A 17,971-nucleotide genomic window follows, 5' to 3' on the forward strand; every position below is an offset into this window, starting at 1 on the left:
GCTTACTGCGCGTCTTCAAACCTGTTAAGGCAGAAAGTTGGGCTAGTTGGTAAAGAGCATAAGACATGATTACTAGCGTAACAATACAGCGACTAAAGAAAGAACATGGGACCACGCTAGTCCAATGTTTTTTCTGGCGTGATTTCGTGTTATTTCATCAGTCCCTGTCTTGATACGCCAGTAATATGTCACTTCAAGCCTGATCACGCTTCGTGTTGTTTTACGTGCAAGCGTATCTAGGCAGCTGTTCGAATCAGCGATGTTTGTCTTATCCTGCAAAGAAGCGAAGAAGGAAGGAACCTGGAGGTGGAGAAAATGGCACGCCAGGAACAATACGAAGGAACGCGCTCAGCGCGCTAAACAGCGCGCGGCAAATTACTGCCACCTAGGGGAATGTATGGGTAACGCTGAGCGAAGTGGAGACGCAGAATTCAGGCGAAGCGTCATGGAGGAGGAAGGCAGGCGAATGCGCGCAAAGTTGACCTCCTCTCGCAGTTACTACTTGTTTTCTTTGCGATGAATACCTGGTGGGTTCGTCTCGGCGTATCGTCGTCATCAAGCGGCGTGCGGTGTGTGCGAGTGAAAGCTTGCGACGGTAAGCCGGCATCGTCGGCTTAATCTCGCGTGCGCAAGAGGAGGACGCGCGCCGTATTCCGTCGCGCACATTGCACCATGGCACCGGGGGAGAGCATGGAGCGGGGTTGTTACACTTCTGCCGCGCGTGGTCGCGCACGCTTTATCTTTAAAGTGATCTCCTTTGAGGGTACAGTCTAGGTGGACCGACGGCTCGTAACATTGCCTGCGCTGTCTTCTCACCGCTAAGTTTGCGTTGGAGCGATAGACAGTCCCAAGGTTACTTCGCTCGCAGCGGCTGCCGCGACTCTTGAAGCCAGCGTTTTAACAGCGAATGTCCGTGGTCATCGAGTGCGGACACTTGCTGTTTGCCTGTACGCGCTGACACCGTGCTAGGTAACGTAAATAGTACGCGAATGTTTGCAACGGGGCCTTCCACTCCGGCGGCTACTGCGTATGGCGCGGCCGCGCGAGCCCTGTATTGAATGCGCTCTGTGATGCGGACACCTCAGTCATCAAGTCGCACCGAAAGGCGATAGCTTCGTGTGTGCCATGGAACCTATACGCATTCGCGTCGCCCGCGTTCACAAAGTGAAACGTCACTTTAACTTTTTCGCGCTTGCGATCGCGTACATGGAATAGGACATGTCACTGCTCGATTTTATTGATGAGGGCCTCGTTAAATGTGGCTGTCCATGAAGAGCCCAGGGCCGCGATACCGGAAAACGAAAAGTTTACATGAGGCGCGGTGTCTAAACAAGAAAACGCACGCCAGCCATCGTCCCGACCGTCCAGTGCGGTGTTCCGACGAGAACATGCGCGGGAGGCAGCACTCCAACAAGGGGGCGTTCTCCGACGATTTCGCTGTTACCGTTTCACAAAAGTCTAAATTTGCGTCATACCACACGGATTCGAAGAAATTAGCGTGATGACGATTGTTTGACTTACCTACAGGGAACATATTTATATGTGGTGCCCGACATAAGAAACTCGTATTGGAAATCGCCCTTTGTCTGACATTCGTAATCTTATATTGCATGAAAACGCGCCTTTCTTGGCTTCTTTCTTGGAACTGTCACTGTTCGATATATAAGCCAACTTGCAGATAAATTTGCTGTGGTAATTGTCACTGTACTGACTGTGTGTAGCGAGTGCACTGGAATACAGTTTGCGATCTTCCTGTGACTGTGCGGTGAGTGAAGAAAGAAGACGACGAACGAGGGGCTCGAGGAGGGCTCGCCGAGATCTGGTGGCGTGCGCCCCATACACCGGGACGCCGGCTATGAGGTGAACGTCGGTCTGCCGTGACCAAGCACACTAATTCGGAAGACTGAACACCCGTGCGGACTGGACCGTACTTGCAACCGGGAGGCCGTTCGCGATCCATGCGATGTTCCTGCCAGCCGGGCTTTAGCAGCTTGGACCAGTTGGGGAGGCGAGGGCAGCTTAGATGCCTTGTGGGCCTCTGATCCGGTATCGAGGTCGCGGCTAGTGCGGTGGCCATGCAAGCACGGGCGAAGCCACCCACTGGAGGCGGCTCGTGACGCGCGCTGCCGACGGCTCGGCTTGCCCCGATATCGTCTACTCGACGGGACCATCGCGTCCATCACGACCCATCTTCACATCGCAGTCGAGAAACAGTGAGGCACTCGTTTACGTTTCGTTATGTAACCGCAAGAGCATGAAGCACCCGAGGTGGGTTCAGACGCGAGAGGACGCTCTTACTGAGCCACAGGACTCGTTAGCATTTATTTTCCCTTCAGTTGGCACCGTCGTTGAGTTGTAGTATAGTATCTTCCATGTTGTCGCGGGTCTTAGCGCCATCGTGCCAGTGAGTTATGACAAACAATCCCCGTGTGTTACTCTAAACTTGTCTCTGTCCTCCCTTTTCATTTGTGTGCATTCAGAACCAGTGTGGCAAATGTTCCAGTATTATTACAGTGCCCAACACAAAGCATGTACCAATTTTTTTAATTGGATAATCTGGTTAGGTTTTCGCAGTTAAACGGTACCGTTGCACTGCGCGGGCAGAGAGGCGAAGGAAGTTACTTCGCTAACAGAGACCGCCTCGACCATCCCAACGTCCACGTCTCCAGGCGGCAAGTGATTTGGCTGACGTACTGTGTGATCAAAAGCGCAGGCGTGTTGCTGCTGGAGAAGATGGCAGGCGACTTGTTTCTACTGCAGGAGCAGGCCAATGCTGACTGCAGCACCTACGCCCATGTGATCGTGAGAAACCAGCTGCTGGCGCGATCTTCACTAAGTAACCCCGGCAAGGTAGTGAAAATGGACGAGTGCCTTCTTCGCGCCAAGCAAAAGTACAATCGAGGCTATCTGATGGTGGTTGACAACGTTCCGCCGAGCCTACAAAATAACGGCAGTGTTGCAACTCACAGACCATGAACCTTCGGCATGGTCTGCACAACCATTTCGGAGCTGCGGCTTTCCAAGGTCGACCGAGGAGTTGCGGCGCCGCTAGGCCCCATTACTGCAGCCAGTGTTCAACCCGTGACCATTATTCACTGTGACGAATGGGTCTTATACAAATATACAAATGTATGCCAGATTTAGTGCATGTTGATGGAGCGAGCTTCAACCTGCATTAGGAGATAGTCAAACACAGCGTGAGCTTTGTGGACCCAATCACAGGCGCTCCCACGTAAAAAATAAAACCTATTGTCAAAAAGTGAAGCGCCGCCTTGTCAGCAGCGGGCACAGGGTAACTGCACCGCTGCGGCAGCCCCAGCTGACATGAGTGACATCCGCGCTTGTCCAGTGTGTTTCCTTCTGCGTCCGTTGTCGTTTGCGCGGTTACATTATGCGTTCAAATGGGTGGGGTCACAGTCGATTAACGGGCACATACGCTGCAAAGACCCTTTCTTTCGTTGGCTATAAGCCATGGATCGCTCGGGGCTATCCAATATGAAGACCCGTTTCTTCGGTTGTTAGAAGCCATCGATCGGCGCTACTCGGTATGAAGGTGCATCACAAAGAAAATAAAACGTATTTTTCTGACTTTTGCTTGTATTAGTGTTTTCCGTCATTCCGGCGTGGTTACACGGTAAGCGCGCGGCAAACGACTTCTGCACTTGCTAACACTCACTTCATCTCACTGCCTTACTTTAGCGAGAGCAACGAGCGATCTGATGAAAGCCCACTGCGAAAACCTGGCTCACACCAATCTGTGCTCGGAAATGCGAGCGCAAGCACGTAGTGAGCCGCGCCAAATCAATCCACAGGAAAGAGGAGAGGGTGGGGCGTTTCCTTGTGGTATAGCACGAAACATAAGAAATTACAAGTTAGTCTAATACACATTCAGTGTACATCTTGTACTTCAATATGATTATAAACCATAATAAAGTAACTAATGATATTGTCCTAAATGCATTTATTTTACAATTTGCTTGTGCGTGTAATGCACTCGGCGGAACGACAAATAAGCCAAAGAGAGAGAGAGAGAGAGACAACTTCATGTAGTTGCCTGCAGAACGACGCCATGACTAAATGGCGCCGTGACGCGGGCCCTGACGTCTTCTCAGCGGGTGGTCTCTACTCAACTCCAGCGCGTGTTACTCCCGCGGTTGGTCGCCCTGTGGGGCAACGTTCCGTCGGTTTCGCTCGGCCTTTGTCTTTCAAGAGCCGCCGAGACCTGCTGGACGGCCCAGGTTTGGCTTTCGTGGTCGTAGCATTCCGTCGCAGCCGCGAGTCGCGGAGGAATCGTTGTACTTGTCGAAGCCTCATTGGGGAACTTGGTGCAATCCCATAGGATGTGCGTCAAGGTGGCCCGCTCCCGCTGGCACACGCGGCACACATCACTCACATATAATTTAGGGTATAGATGAGTCATTAATACTGGGGTGGGTAAAGAACCAGTTTGCAATTGTCTGAACAGGACCGCCTCCGCTCGGCTCAGCCCCGGGTGCGGGGGTGGGAAAGTCCTTCGAGCCAGGCGGTGGAACTGGGTAAGTTCGTTGAACGTCGTAATGCGGTCCTTGGCACTACACCACGTTGGACGGTCGGTTGCAGCGGCGCGGTTGGTTAGCGCTCGCGCCACTGCGTGTGCCGTCTCGTTGTGGTTATCGTGCTTCTCGGACGCATCGTTGCCCGCGTGCGCCGGGAACCACTTGATTCTAACACACCGATTCTGTCGTTGCAGGTCAGCCGAGCACAGAACGCGCACAGCCTCACCGCACACTTTGCCCTTTGCATAATTCCGCACTGCACTTCGGGAATCGCACAACACCGTCTGGCACCCGGGGTCGGCAATGGCCAGGGCAATGGCCACCTCCTCCGCCTGACACGCCTCGCGGACCCGTAAGCTCGCCGCTGCCCTCGTCGCGCCGGACGACGCCTCGATGACGGTAGCTACGAACGCCGCGCAGTCTCCCTGGTATTCTGCCGCATCCACGAACCTTCCGTGCTCGTCCTTGGCGTGAAAGTTGATGAGGGCCTTGGCCCTCGCCGCTCTTCTCTCCTTGTTGTACTCCGGGTTCATGTTTCTCGGGATGAGGTCCACCCGAATCCGGCGCCGGGTTCCGTCCGGGACAGAAACGTCGCTACTCGCCGCTTTCGCTCCGGGCGTGAAGCCCAAGTATTGAAGTATGCGCCTGCCGGCTTCGGTCATAGAGAGCCGCTCCAGCTGGGCGGTCCGTTGCGCTTCCGCAATTTCGTCGAGGGTATTGTGTACCCCCAGGCTCAGGAGCTTGTTGGTGCTCGTACACTCGAGTAGTCCGAGCGCCGCCTTGTAAGCTCGGCGTATCAGGGCGTCGATTTTATTCCTTTCACATTGCATCCAGTTGTGGAAGGCTGCAACGTAGGTGACGTGGCTGATTACGAAGGAGTGCACAAGCCGAATCAAGCTTTCCTCCTTCATCCCGGCCTTGCGGTTGGCGACCCGTCTGATGAGACGTATTGCGTTGGTAATCTTGGCTGTAAGGCGGGAAATAGTCTCGCCGTTGCCCCGTCGCTTGTCTATGATCATGCCGAGCACCCGGATCTTGTCGACCTCCGGGATCACGTGGCCGTTCCTCGTCACGATCTTGATGGCCTCGTAATCCGTCGCTTCGCTCTTCTTACGTCTGACGTATTTCGGTGGTAACACCAGCAGTTCTGACTTGCTCGGTGAGCAGATCAAACCAGAACCGTTCAGCTGGTCTTCAATCGCGTCGACGGCTTCTTGCAGCGTGCTCTCAATGTGACCATCGCTGCCTCCCGGAACCCACAGCGTGATGTCATCGGCGTAGATGGTGTGCCGGACGCCCTCGACGCGAGAGAGTCGCTTGGCCAAAAGAGGCACCGACCATGGGTAGACGGTATAATCACGTGAGCATTAATGCTCTGTCGACCACCGATAAAGCAGCGCACAAGGAATAATAAACGCCCAGGATGAATATAGATAAACCAGTAAAACTCGAGGCGTGGCGAGGGGCAAACTTTGTCTTGTTACGATTAGTTCTTTCACCTTGGGGCGTTGTCAGAGCTCGTGAGGATTCCGAGTTTCACCAAACTCGGCGCATCCTGCATAGCACCCCAGCAACGGAAATCCCTTCATCCGTTGTTTTTCCTTCGACGCCGATCTTTGGTACGCGATATCTCGTGAATTGGGGCCCATATATTGGTGTGACATTAATAAGCAACTTTTCATAAACAAAGCCGAAGCCTTTACAGCTGTTTTATGCCTATGACGTGTAACGGTTGCAACTTCCGCTGATCTTATCAAAAGATTAGAGTGGTGGTACTCTTATAAAAAGATCGCTCGAAAAAACTGCAGCTTGCACGCACTCACCAGTTAAAAAGGTAGCACAGATTGGTGTTCAGCGAGATGACACGGAAGCCCTTGGATACTTCGACGGAGTAGAAGGCGCCCCTGAAGTGGACAAGCAACGACCAATTTCCAAGTTGTGCCTTCGTAGAAACACGCTGCACTGGTTTCCATTCGCAAGCCCAAGATTAGGCAAGGCTTAGACAATGGGGCATTACCTGGTGAGAAAGTCATTATGCATAGAGTACCCTGTTAAATGATCACGCTGCTCCTATACGCCGCCGAACCTTTCGAGTGAGGCTTATTTACTCAGCCAGGCCTTTTGTTCACGTATCGAACGCACTCGAATTCTACGCTTTATCTGTTTAAGCTTGAAGCGTCACTTTCCGAGAATATTGCCGCTTCGATTCACTAGTATATATTTTTCAGGGCTCCTCGCAAGCAGGTTTTACCGACTTGCACATAACCCAGTTTGATGCAAACAACATTGTGCGTATGAGCCCTCCTTTGTGCCAGGTAGCAAACCAGGTAGCAAACGCGGCACTGTTTAGTTTGTATCTTTTTGTACCATGTGTGCTACCTACAGCAACAAAGAGTGCATACCCGCCGTGGAGGCGTAGTCGCTTTGGTGTCGCGCCAGACGGCTTGGGATCAAATCCCTGCCCCGGCGACATCATTTGGATGGGGACGAAAGGCAAAAAACAACCGTGCATTAGGTACATGAAACGAACCCCAGCTGGTTGCAATTATTCTGATGTCCCCCACTATGGCGTTCCTTGTAATCGTATGGTGGATTTTTAGCGGAAGTGAAACATCTTTTTAAAGCGAAGCTTTCCTTGCCTCTTCCTTCGACTTTCCCACTGCTGCTGCTGCTGTGGGCTGCTATCACGCACACCGCGTCGGGGGCTGGTTCAGAGCATGTATATAGATGACAGCGCGAGTAAGAGAGGAAAGACGACGGGAAAAACTCGCTTTCACCCCACCGCGTCGAATGCACACAATGCCCGCGGGAGCTCCCTTGCCGCTTCACAGCTGTAATTATCCGTAACTCCCCTCTGAAGCATTGCAGAAACTGCAGCGCTTTTCTTTTAACTAACGTGCAAGGCTAGAGGGGACTCAGACAGAACTGTAGACAGGAGAAGGAGGAGAGGGAGAAGAGGCCGTTCCAATATAAGAGAGGGGGGAGGCGACGTGAGAAGGCAAGAAAACCCCACTACTATACGACAGTGGTTGCGCGGAAACGGAATAAGGTTAAGTTCAAGGTGCGGTAGAGTACGTTAGTGCTATTTCTGAAAAATAAACACTACGCGAATATGTCAAGCGGGCAACTTACGAAGAGCGTACAGAAGCAGAGCCGCATTGATTAAAGCGCACCGCAGGGTCCTGGAGACATTATGGAAGCGGTCGACAGGCAAAGCAAAACTTCTGTGGCCACCGCTTTAGCTTTGCGGCTATGACATTGCTAGAGGTCGTGGATTTGACCCCAATCACGTCAGTCGCATTTAGACTGGGGCGAAATAGAAAATGCACGTGCACTTAGATTTTGGGACACGTTAAAGTACATAACGGTGCCAAAATTAATCCGGAGTCCACCACTAGTGCTTGCCTAATAATCCGAGTGTGGTTTTGGAACGTGCAGCCCCATAGTCCATTTCAAGTTTAATACTTTTGCCACAATGCGATGTGCCATGTGAGGAAATGACAACACTCAACCCTCTCAGAAGTTATAGAATGCGGCGCACAACAATGCCTCAAGCAAACACCTCTCCCTGTGTGTTCTGTGTACTACGCACACAAACAGCAGTGGTGCACGCAAGGTAACGTTTAACATCAACTCACCACTATCGTGTTAGCCAAAACGTTGAACAAAGTTCTCTTTAGCCATCAACATCACCGCTAATTATCGTCAAGCAAAGGATCCAGCAGGGAAAGCTTCGCTTACATCGATTCCCACAGTGCGTGAGATCCGCGTAATTTTTTGTTTCCTTGTTTTGCGGAGTTTGTTCCTGCTATAGGCGCAAGATTCGGGACTCTTCCTTTGCCTTCTCCCTCTGATCAATACTGCTTATGCTGAACAACTTTGCGTATTGAATGTCAGGTGTATCAGGCTTCTAATCTGCTTATGGATGACATGGAAATTATTTTCTTCTCCAAAGAACTCCCGCCATGCACTACTAATACAAGTATAGAGGTAAAGTATAACTCACGGTCACAGCTCCCCGTAGACGCCTGGTATATTGTGTTTTGTTACTGTCGCTGGTCAAATTGTTACTGTCACTGAAGAATGCTTCGCTATTTTGCTGCTGCTCTCTCTGGTAGTACACATACAGTGTTATCGTACTTACTGCCTTATGCTGTTCTTCGCAGTCTGCGGGAGGAAATCCATCCAGTGCTCAGAAAATGTGTCGTATAGCCACTGTGTAGAGAAGTTCGCTCCGTTGTTGACTGGAAAGCTGTGAGAACAAAGACGTAAACAAGCGCGGCATGGCGACACCATCATCACAATTTTGCCGCTATACTGCCTCCACCGAAAACTTGAATTCTGTGTAGAATGTCGTAATAAATGTCAATTTGAACAAAGAATTCATTGGAAAAACTGCGTCTGCGTGCTTGCAAGTGCGCTGGATAGTGCCAAAACGGTGAAGATAAGAGTTCTCCTCCACACTTATTAGACTTCTATTACTTCGCACTAATGAAAACATTACAGATCACTACGCTTCCTTCTACAATATAACGCTTTTTTTAACTCCGCATGAAAATAGTTCATATTTATGCTAACAAAGTGAAACCGCAGTTTTCTGCTATCCTCACAATTGTGTGAACAGTGAAGCACGTTTCTTTCTTAATACCTGTTGATCGGCACAGCTTCGTGGTTTCCTATAGCTGGAAGGACAGTGGCGTTAGGAAAATACTTTCGCATAAGCGCCGATGTTACACGCAGGTTGTCAAGCATGTCTTCTCGTGTGGCTTTCCATGGATCGTGAGGCGGCAAGTCTCCCGTCCACAGGACGACATCGACCTACGTACGAAATGGGCAGAGCATGAGCAGCTATTGCATCGGCAGTTTAGAGCGAGCGGATGAACATATAAGAAAACGAGTAAGTTCGAGGACCACAGTGTCGTCTGGGTACAAACTCTAGTTTTTGCTGTATCATTGTGTTTTCCTCTACAGCAGCTGGCACGCACGAAGCAAGAATTTAGTTTGACAGTTCCCTATAAATGGTGCATGTGTAAGTTGTACAATATTGTCAGAGACACAACACAGCTACCTAGGTGTCGCATATTTGCAGATCGAGTGATCAGGGTAGTTATTCCTTGCGTTTTAACAGCATTTCCTGTGAAGAAAAAATACATGGTAGGCCAGGCACCTATGGCTTTCTGTCCTTGTTGAGTCTTGTTCAGCCGAAACATCAGGAAAAAGTAACTTCCAGCCTCGGATGCAATGATCACATGTTTTAAATTGAGCCTCTTTGGTCAATTAAGCCGAAGCTGGATGCTTTGTGCAGTCGATACAATACTTAGTTAAAAATACTTACTTACTCTCAAATACTTACAATTTTCTATCTGCTTAATATCAGGCACCACTCTATAGTTTCCGGCCTTGAGCATCTAAAGGGTCTGTTCTGACCAAGAGGCAGCAGGTTAATTTGATTTCCAATGAGGAGCAGCGCCTTCTGGCTGCGTAGTTTCTTGAAAGAATCGGGATTGTACTCAGCAAGGGCCGCTTTGTGGACGTCTTGCTAACCGGTCATGGCTGTGCATGACCGGCTTGTGGATGAATGGCGCTGAAGACAGCAAGCCTCTACTGCAAGCTTCATGGTTCATTTTGTGCGTGACTCTCTTATCGTTTACCAGGATGTTTCTAGTGTGCTTTCAGCGGCACTGAGGCTCTCTGAATCTTTTCCAAGAGTACGCGGGATCGTAAAAAAGGGGGAGGTGTGAGAGTTTTGAGTTTTACAACATTTGTCTTGTGAAAATTGGAATTGTGTTTTAGAAGGTTTATGAAATTTATAGGGCCAACTCGCGGCCAAATAGGTAGAGAATCGATACCCAGCAGACATTCAATTGTTTTCCGTACCTTACCGTTCAGTAAAGCTATGATTTAGCGAGTTGCTTCACAGTTATTCAAAAGGCGTAGCGCGACATAGACAAAGAATGACGCGGTTTTGTGGTTCCTTGTATCCGTATCAGTCGCGCTGCGCCTCTTGAATGGTTTACCTTTCAATAAATGGAAGAACTAACGTCCTACATCTGTATTTTGTGCATTCATTGCATGAAATATAGTGGACGCCTTTTGATTAAAGTGACACAATAGCTTTGACGGCGGTTGACGACAGAACTGATGATGATACAATCTGTTTGCTGGCCAATCCAGCTGTCACAAGTTATCTGGTTCACAATTGAACACTTCCAAATCAAGCACACGGGATAGACTGACAAGTGCACTGTGCTCGCGTGCTTCCCCTATATAGTGTGCTTGACGCTACTGTTGCCTAAGACATAATCCAAACACGCAACACGCGCTCTTGGCAGCTTCATTTTATACGTTGAAGACGTTAACTGAAAGCGCTCTAATTTGATTTTGATATAGATGATTCTAGTTCCGCTTTAATATACAGTTAAATAGACTCGGAAAATTTTGTAGTACTTCAGCGATAAATGTGACAAAAACGCATTAGGATTACGTTTGCACCTCTTTTTGTACCGGATCCAAGATTTAAGCCCCAGTCACCGCATTGCAAAGACTCGAGCCACGTCCAGGCTCTCAGAGGAGCGAGCACTATGCGTACATAGTTTTTTTTTTTCACTTAGGCGTTCCTACTGCTAGCGGATTAAAATTCAGATGACACTATATCTGTGTTTATGCTACGCCTGACAACGTTCGCACACGTTTAGCTAGATGTTAGTCTAAATAGAGTTAGCACACTATTTTGCATAATGAATCCTTACCAACTAGCTCAGCTTTCTGTCGTTCTAGCTAGATGTGTAAACCATAAACGGTACGTGGACAAACCTTGCAGCAAAACACTAATCTTTCACTTCCTTTTTCAGCACGCTAAATGTCTATCTGGTGCCGTTCAAGATTTCGCGAGCGAGCTCAGAAGAACGGCGAACACCAGTAAAAATATGCAATACACCACTCGTGGCAAACTTTCATAACACGGATTAGGGACGGCATCTTAGACGAAAGCATAGTGTTATGAAACACGACAGCGTTGCCTTTATGTGAACGTGGGGCGAAAAACGTGTTCAATATCAAAATGAGAAACAAAGAATTCAACCAACGTTCACGGCTCCTCGCCTTCAGCTACACATTGGTTCAATTTCACGCGAAATCATTAAATGCCCCATTACGCGCAAATCCGGCGCTGTCATCGGCGGCGTTGTCGGAAGGTGGTACTAAAGATGGTCGACAGCGCGACGAATCAAAACACCGTCCAAAATGCATGGATTGACGTCAGAATTATCAGGCAGGTTTCTGTAAACAAAGCCAATCAATGGAATTGAAAAGGAAATTGAGTACATTTCGGTCTGGGTGCGAATCGCGCCCAGGCCTACGAGGTGCAAGACGAGCACACAAGGCGAGCAAGTTGTGCCTAGTGCATGCATTATTGCACACGTCATGTCACTGCCACGGTCACTGCCTCCCACATGTCACTTTCTCTTCCGATTTCATCAGTCCTGTGTTTACTGTGATTCACTCTCGACGCCAAATCATGAGTGTATAAAATGAGATGTGCGTATTGCTTGTGTTATTGCACACGTCACGTCACTGCCTCTCGTGCATCACTTGGTTCTCGGGTTTTATCGGTGATGTGTCTGCTGGGATGCACTCCGAAGTGCCTACGTCAGTGGTACTTGTGAAACATGGTCGCCCACGCAAGCACACCGCTGAAGACAAAGCAAGGGGCCTCTATAAGGAATGCCTGCAACAAATTTACAATGTGCACGAAGACCTACGGACGAATACGTAAGCGAAAATATTTCACCAAAGCGACTATAATGCTTTCGCATTCCCACACGTTAGCAGTCTTGAGTGTTTCTACCGAACTTTTCTTTTTCATTCGGCGAAGGAATTCACAAATACAAAAGCCGCAGTTTCGCTCCTAAGTCGTAGAATTGATAGCGATAGCAAAGTATAATTAGACAACTACATGAAGTAAGTCCTTAGTTTTCTCGGCAGTATAAATTGCAGCAAACATTTCCTTGATAACTTGAGCCAGCATGATTTCACGGGCAAACAGGCAAACACAAATCGATCGGACACAGTGACCACGAAAGGATTCGAATACTCGCTGTCACAACGCAGGCGTGATGAAAAACGCGGGTGGCGGAAAGCAAACGCTTCCAGTGGCCTCTCACTTTACCGCATCACGAAAAGTCGACGTTCTAGAACCCCCAACGCTGTGGGCTCGCAGGACCATGGCGCACTCCAGCCGTGTCGTCTGGTGGCTGCGAACACTTCAGACAACTTCGAACCTTACTTCATGTAGTTGTGTAATATTTTGCTATCACAATCAATGCTTCGTTTTGCTGGTGAAACTGTGACTTTTTACAGCGAAGTTCTGTACGGCTAGCCGATTCGTCCGTCCGTCTGTCTGTCGCCTGTACGCTGAAAACTCCTCCGGCGCAACCCCATGCGCATGCGCGACAAAAGGAAAACTGAGAGGCCCACGACTGACCGCACCAGTAGTGACGCTTTGCTCTCCGTCACAGCCGAGCTCATGAGCAGCAGTTTCTCTCCGGTTCCGAAATGGGTAGGCCACGTGTCATGCGTATTCCTGAGGAGCAGGCTGCTTTCGATAAGCAACGCTGCAAGCAGAAACGAGAACGAGCTCCTCTACGCCATGCCGATGATGCAGCACGGGCACAAGAACAGGTCCGTGCAGCCGAGCGCAAGCTGCAACTGCGTGCCAAGGATGCACCAGCCTACCAAGCTGTAGTTTAATGAACCGTCGTCATTAACCTAATGAGAAGCACCGGGCCCGCACGTTTCCTCTTCATTCTTTAACCATCTGTGCGGAGTGCTCAGGCGGTGATTTCCTAGCTGCTTTTCCTGGATGCAAGAAACGGTCATTATTCAATAATGAGCAACACTATGAGGATAGGTATAGATGGATGAATGGACGCATGCATGCATGCTATAAGCGTCCCCTTTGAAAAGGGGCAATGGCTTGCGCCACCAAGCTCTGTTTATTTTAGCCTGCTGTCTTACCTATAATATTATTTTTGTACAGACGAAAATTCCCAGCATCAATCTTTCTGAACCATTATTGAGAACTTCGCTTTTGTATGCCTCTATTGATCATGGTCTCCCTACTTCCCTGCTGGCAGACCACCAATCGCCTCGTACTAATCTCTGTTTCGGGCATGTTTATTTTCCCATTGCTACCCGTCAACCGAGGCGCTTCAAGGAGGCCCGGTTAGCCCAAACCAACGTCTTCCTATTCTGAAAGAGCCCGTTCCATAGTTTTCAATCGTTTCCCGACCGTTAGTACAACTAACATATGCTTCTCCTTCCATGGTGCACGTCGCTCTAACCACGCGTTATAAGCATACCGATCTCGCTTCGAACAGTCAAGAACTTCATTTTGAATTGTCATAAATTGTTTCTTTCCTGCTTTTCTTTGTCGCGCGCTTGTGGTTACTCATTGGCTATTTCCTTTCTATTGCCGCCACCCAGAATATTTTGTCAGCCTCCATTATTTCGCCTTTGCCATTATTTGCTGCCATGCTGCTTACTATTCCGGTCACATACTTACTGGTAAGCTTCCTAATTATTTCCCTCCACTGTGCGTCAATTTATTTTCTTTACAAATACTTGAACACCTTTGCAGCCAATTTACTTTTTTTCACATTCTTTGGTGAATCTTCACAAGCAATATTACTCTGAGCCTCCCTCCCTTCAAACATGGTCAGTCTATGTGACCTGTATGGCTTTACTTGTAGTGCTCCCACGAGTGCCGAATGCGATCCGCTTGACTGATGTTCGGTTGCCATGGAATCTTGATTTTTCACCTCTGACATCAAGCAAACAGCCGCATTTCTATATGTATGGCCGGGAACCATTACACCTTTCCACATACCGGGGAGCACCTCGCACCTATCGTATCCCCATAGGGCTCTGTTTTTCATTATGGCCGCATTTGTTTTTGCTATTATTGTTTTGCTCTGTGTTTACATATATCTATTGCCCTAGTGTATCTATACCGAGGCATTTCTATTCTTTTACCCTTGGTATTTCCCGGCCCTGTATTGCTCGTGTCTGTTCCCTACTTTCATTGAATACGATAAGACCTTATTTCCTAAGGCTAAACTTCAGTCCTAAATTCTCACCATCCTGCCTACTGATATTAGCCGCACGTTACGTGTCACTTCGCCTATTATCAATCAACACAGTGTGATCTCCATAAAACAAGCCTGGCAGCTGCTGCTCCATCTGTTGCATCTCCGCCTGTTGACTCAAACAATAAACCAAATATTTATTAGTTCTGACCCCCTTTCCACCCATAACATGTACAATATAAACAACAGCGGAGAGAGAGGGCACCCTTGTCTTAGTAGTTTAGAGATAGCCAATTTTCTCCTTGCTTCTTAACTCTTGTCATTCGATGCAAACAGTATTTTCTCCTTAAGACTTCCTCAAAAGCTGTATACAGTCATCGTCTAAGGCTTCTGCTTTATGGACATTAATGAAAATGTTGCGGTTAAATTTCTCGTATGCTCCTGTAATATCTGACAAAGTGACATATACCGACCTCGTTTATTTTTTTTTTATATTTCTATGCATACTATACTATTGGATACTACGCCATACCACCTGCCATGATCAACAAAACCCGTCTACCGCGGATAATTCAAGCACGTTTTCAGGCAGTTGAGATACGAAGTTCATTTAAATTGGCTCTATTGACATGCCTCGCGCTCACTTTCTAGTTAGAGCTCTCCCAACCCCCCCCCCTCCACCAGAAGAAAAGAAAGAAATTGTAGCGCAAAAGGAAGAAAAAAAAAAGGGGGGGATGAGCTGGGTTGGCGTATAACGCAAAAATAAGAAACAAATAACGTAGCGACAACAGTTGCAAAGCTCACAAAAATTTTCGTCAAGTAAAGAAACGCTCGTTGTTTGCGTCCATTTATTTCTACATTTGCACTTCTATTCGTTTTCGCGGGTATCCGTTGTACGCCTGCAGATCACGAGCATGTAATCGCAACTGCTATATTTCAAGTATTGCAAGTGAGGTGGCAAAAGAGACGCAAATAGCTTTCCCGCGCGAAGTGTACAAACATTGTCGAACTGATCGCAGACGCATTCACTGTAGCTTGAAGGAGGCATCGTATAAGCGCTTTGCAAGCATAGAGCAAGACCGCTACCAAGGTCGCTTATATTGCGCGCGGCTCAGAACCACTGTTTGGCGGCCCGTCTCGCCACTCTGAGGATTTGCCCTTCGAGGGAAAGTCTCTTCCAATGCATCCTCCTCTCATCCGACGCCTGAGCCTCGGACGCCGCTTCAGTAGCAGTTCCGTCTCGTGCGGAAATACTTCTACGATGCCTGAGGCAGGCAGCAGAGACTGTGACCTGTTTGGTGTACCTCCCTCCATACGCGACTAGCGAATACCCGGTAAGCGCTAAAAGTAAATTCTTTCTTTTTCTCATTTTCTTTTGTTTTCCACACTACTTTTAAGAGGAAGCTTTAGCTCGAGTGCTCCTATCTAAATACATGTAAAAGGAGAATTCGTTTTTCTCGGCAACCACTGCACCAAATTTGACGAGGTTTGTTGCATTTAAAAGAAAAACTTAAAATCTAGTGACTGTTGGTTTCGAATTTTTGAGTTAGGTCGTCAATCTTTTATTAAAAATTGGCAAAAATCAAAAATTTTCAAAAAACGAAACTATCAAGTTTACAACTATGTAACTCAACCACTAAGAATGATAATACAATTCTGTGAATCGCATCTAAAAGTACATCCATAGCGGACAAAATTGATATGTTACACATGAATGTAAAAAAATTTAATCATAGGGAAATACAACTTTTCTAAAACCGTTGTAACCAACCTAACAAATTCACGCAAAATGTAAAATGACATATTGAATTTGTCCGCTTTGAATGATCTAATGGATGCCGTTTACATAACCGCGATATCAGTTTTTGATGCAGAGCTATGAATTTGCAAACTTCGTGCTTCTATTTTTTTCAAACGGTCAAATATTTGAAAATCGTTTTAGGAAAATTCAAGCCCTAAATCGAAATTCCGCTTCCAACAGTCACTATAATTTAACTTTATCTTTCAAATGCAACAAATTTCATCAAAATCGGTCCAGGGGTTATCTCATAAAAACGTTTTTGCGTTTTACATGTATTTGAATAGGCCGCGTCGGAGTTGGGCCCGAGCTAAAGCTTCCTCTTAAGTGCTGTTCAATGTCGCCGGAAATATATTGTGTATCTAGCCGCGTTCATGGCCGCATGCGCACGGGAGACTGCGAAACCACTATGTTAGAACCATTGAGAAATACTATTCCATGCCACCTGCCGCGATAGCGCATAAAGCCCGTATACCACGCATAAAACCCGAATAAAACCCGAAAGCCCGTATACCGCGGAAAATTCAAGCGTGTTTTCAGGTGCGCAGGATCGTCTCGGCTGGAATTCTCCGACCTAAGGTAGCCTGACAGCTCGCAGGGTTAACTGAATGACCTAGCTTGGATGCTCGGTTGCACAGTCAGAAGTTCAAATCCTCGCGTGTTTTTCTATTTTTTTTTTTTTTTGAAGGTTGGAAACTCGAACTCACCTCCCCCAGTACACTACATCTCCAGGCTTGGAGTGCAGCCTGACACCGGCAAAAACGCCGAGAGCAAGTGGGGCTACACTAATTCAAGTACAACCAAATTATGAAGACCCACTAAGCTTAAACAAGACACTCCCTCACGAGAACACGGACTGGCCTCCCTGGTGCAGTATTCGGCCACTTCCTCCCAAAGAACTCACTCAATTACCCAGAGGCCCTCAGTCCCCAGCAGCTGCGGAGCACCTGACCAAGGCGGTGGTCAGACCTGTAACGCAGTAGAGGGTGCTAAGAATCTCTGCACCCGGACAGGCCACCAATGGAAACTGACTCTTGGAACGTTTAACACCCGAAGCCTCACGAATGAAGCTAGCCTAGCAGGGCTCATTGAGGAACTATCAGGCATTATTTGGGATATCATTGGCCTTAGTGATGTTGTAAGAAATGTTGAGGCTTATACAGTGCTGACAAATGGCTACGTCCTCTGCTATAGAGGACTACCAGATAAAAAGCAGTTCGGAGTAGGATTCCTAATCCATAAAGACTAGCGGGCAACCTTGACGAATTCTAAAGCATTAATGAGGGAGTAGCGGTAGTCGTAATAAAGCTAAATAGAAGGTATAGAATAAAGCTAGTACAAACCTACGCTCCAACATCCAGTCACGATGATGAAGAAATAGAGCATTTTTATGAAGATGCTGAATTAGTGAGGCAAAAAGTACAAACTCAGTATACCGTATTAATGGGCGACTTCAATGGAAAAGTGGGGGAAAAGCAGGCTGGTGACCAAACAAGTGGCAACTACGATGTGGATTTCAGGAACAGTCGAGGAGAGAAGTTCGTAGAATTCGC

At 48.0% G+C, this 17,971-nt stretch overlaps 1 protein-coding gene across 1 annotated transcript in view; it reads right to left on the bottom strand.

Moving 5' to 3' along the window:
- The window catches only part of LOC142586120 (sphingomyelin phosphodiesterase 1-like), a 106,951-nt gene that overhangs the window by 17,320 nt on the left and 71,660 nt on the right, over positions 1–17,971 (bottom strand). The window contains exons 7-9 of the mRNA XM_075697374.1: positions 9,184–9,353; positions 8,680–8,787; positions 6,359–6,439 (exon numbers count right to left, since the gene is read on the bottom strand). Coding sequence (XP_075553489.1) covers positions 6,359–6,439; positions 8,680–8,787; positions 9,184–9,353 — 359 coding nt within the window. The remainder of the gene's footprint in view (positions 1–6,358; positions 6,440–8,679; positions 8,788–9,183; positions 9,354–17,971) is intronic.

Source organism: Dermacentor variabilis, chromosome 6, assembly GCF_050947875.1.
Source record: "Dermacentor variabilis isolate Ectoservices chromosome 6, ASM5094787v1, whole genome shotgun sequence".
NCBI classification, from domain to species: Eukaryota; Metazoa; Arthropoda; class Arachnida; order Ixodida; family Ixodidae; genus Dermacentor; species Dermacentor variabilis.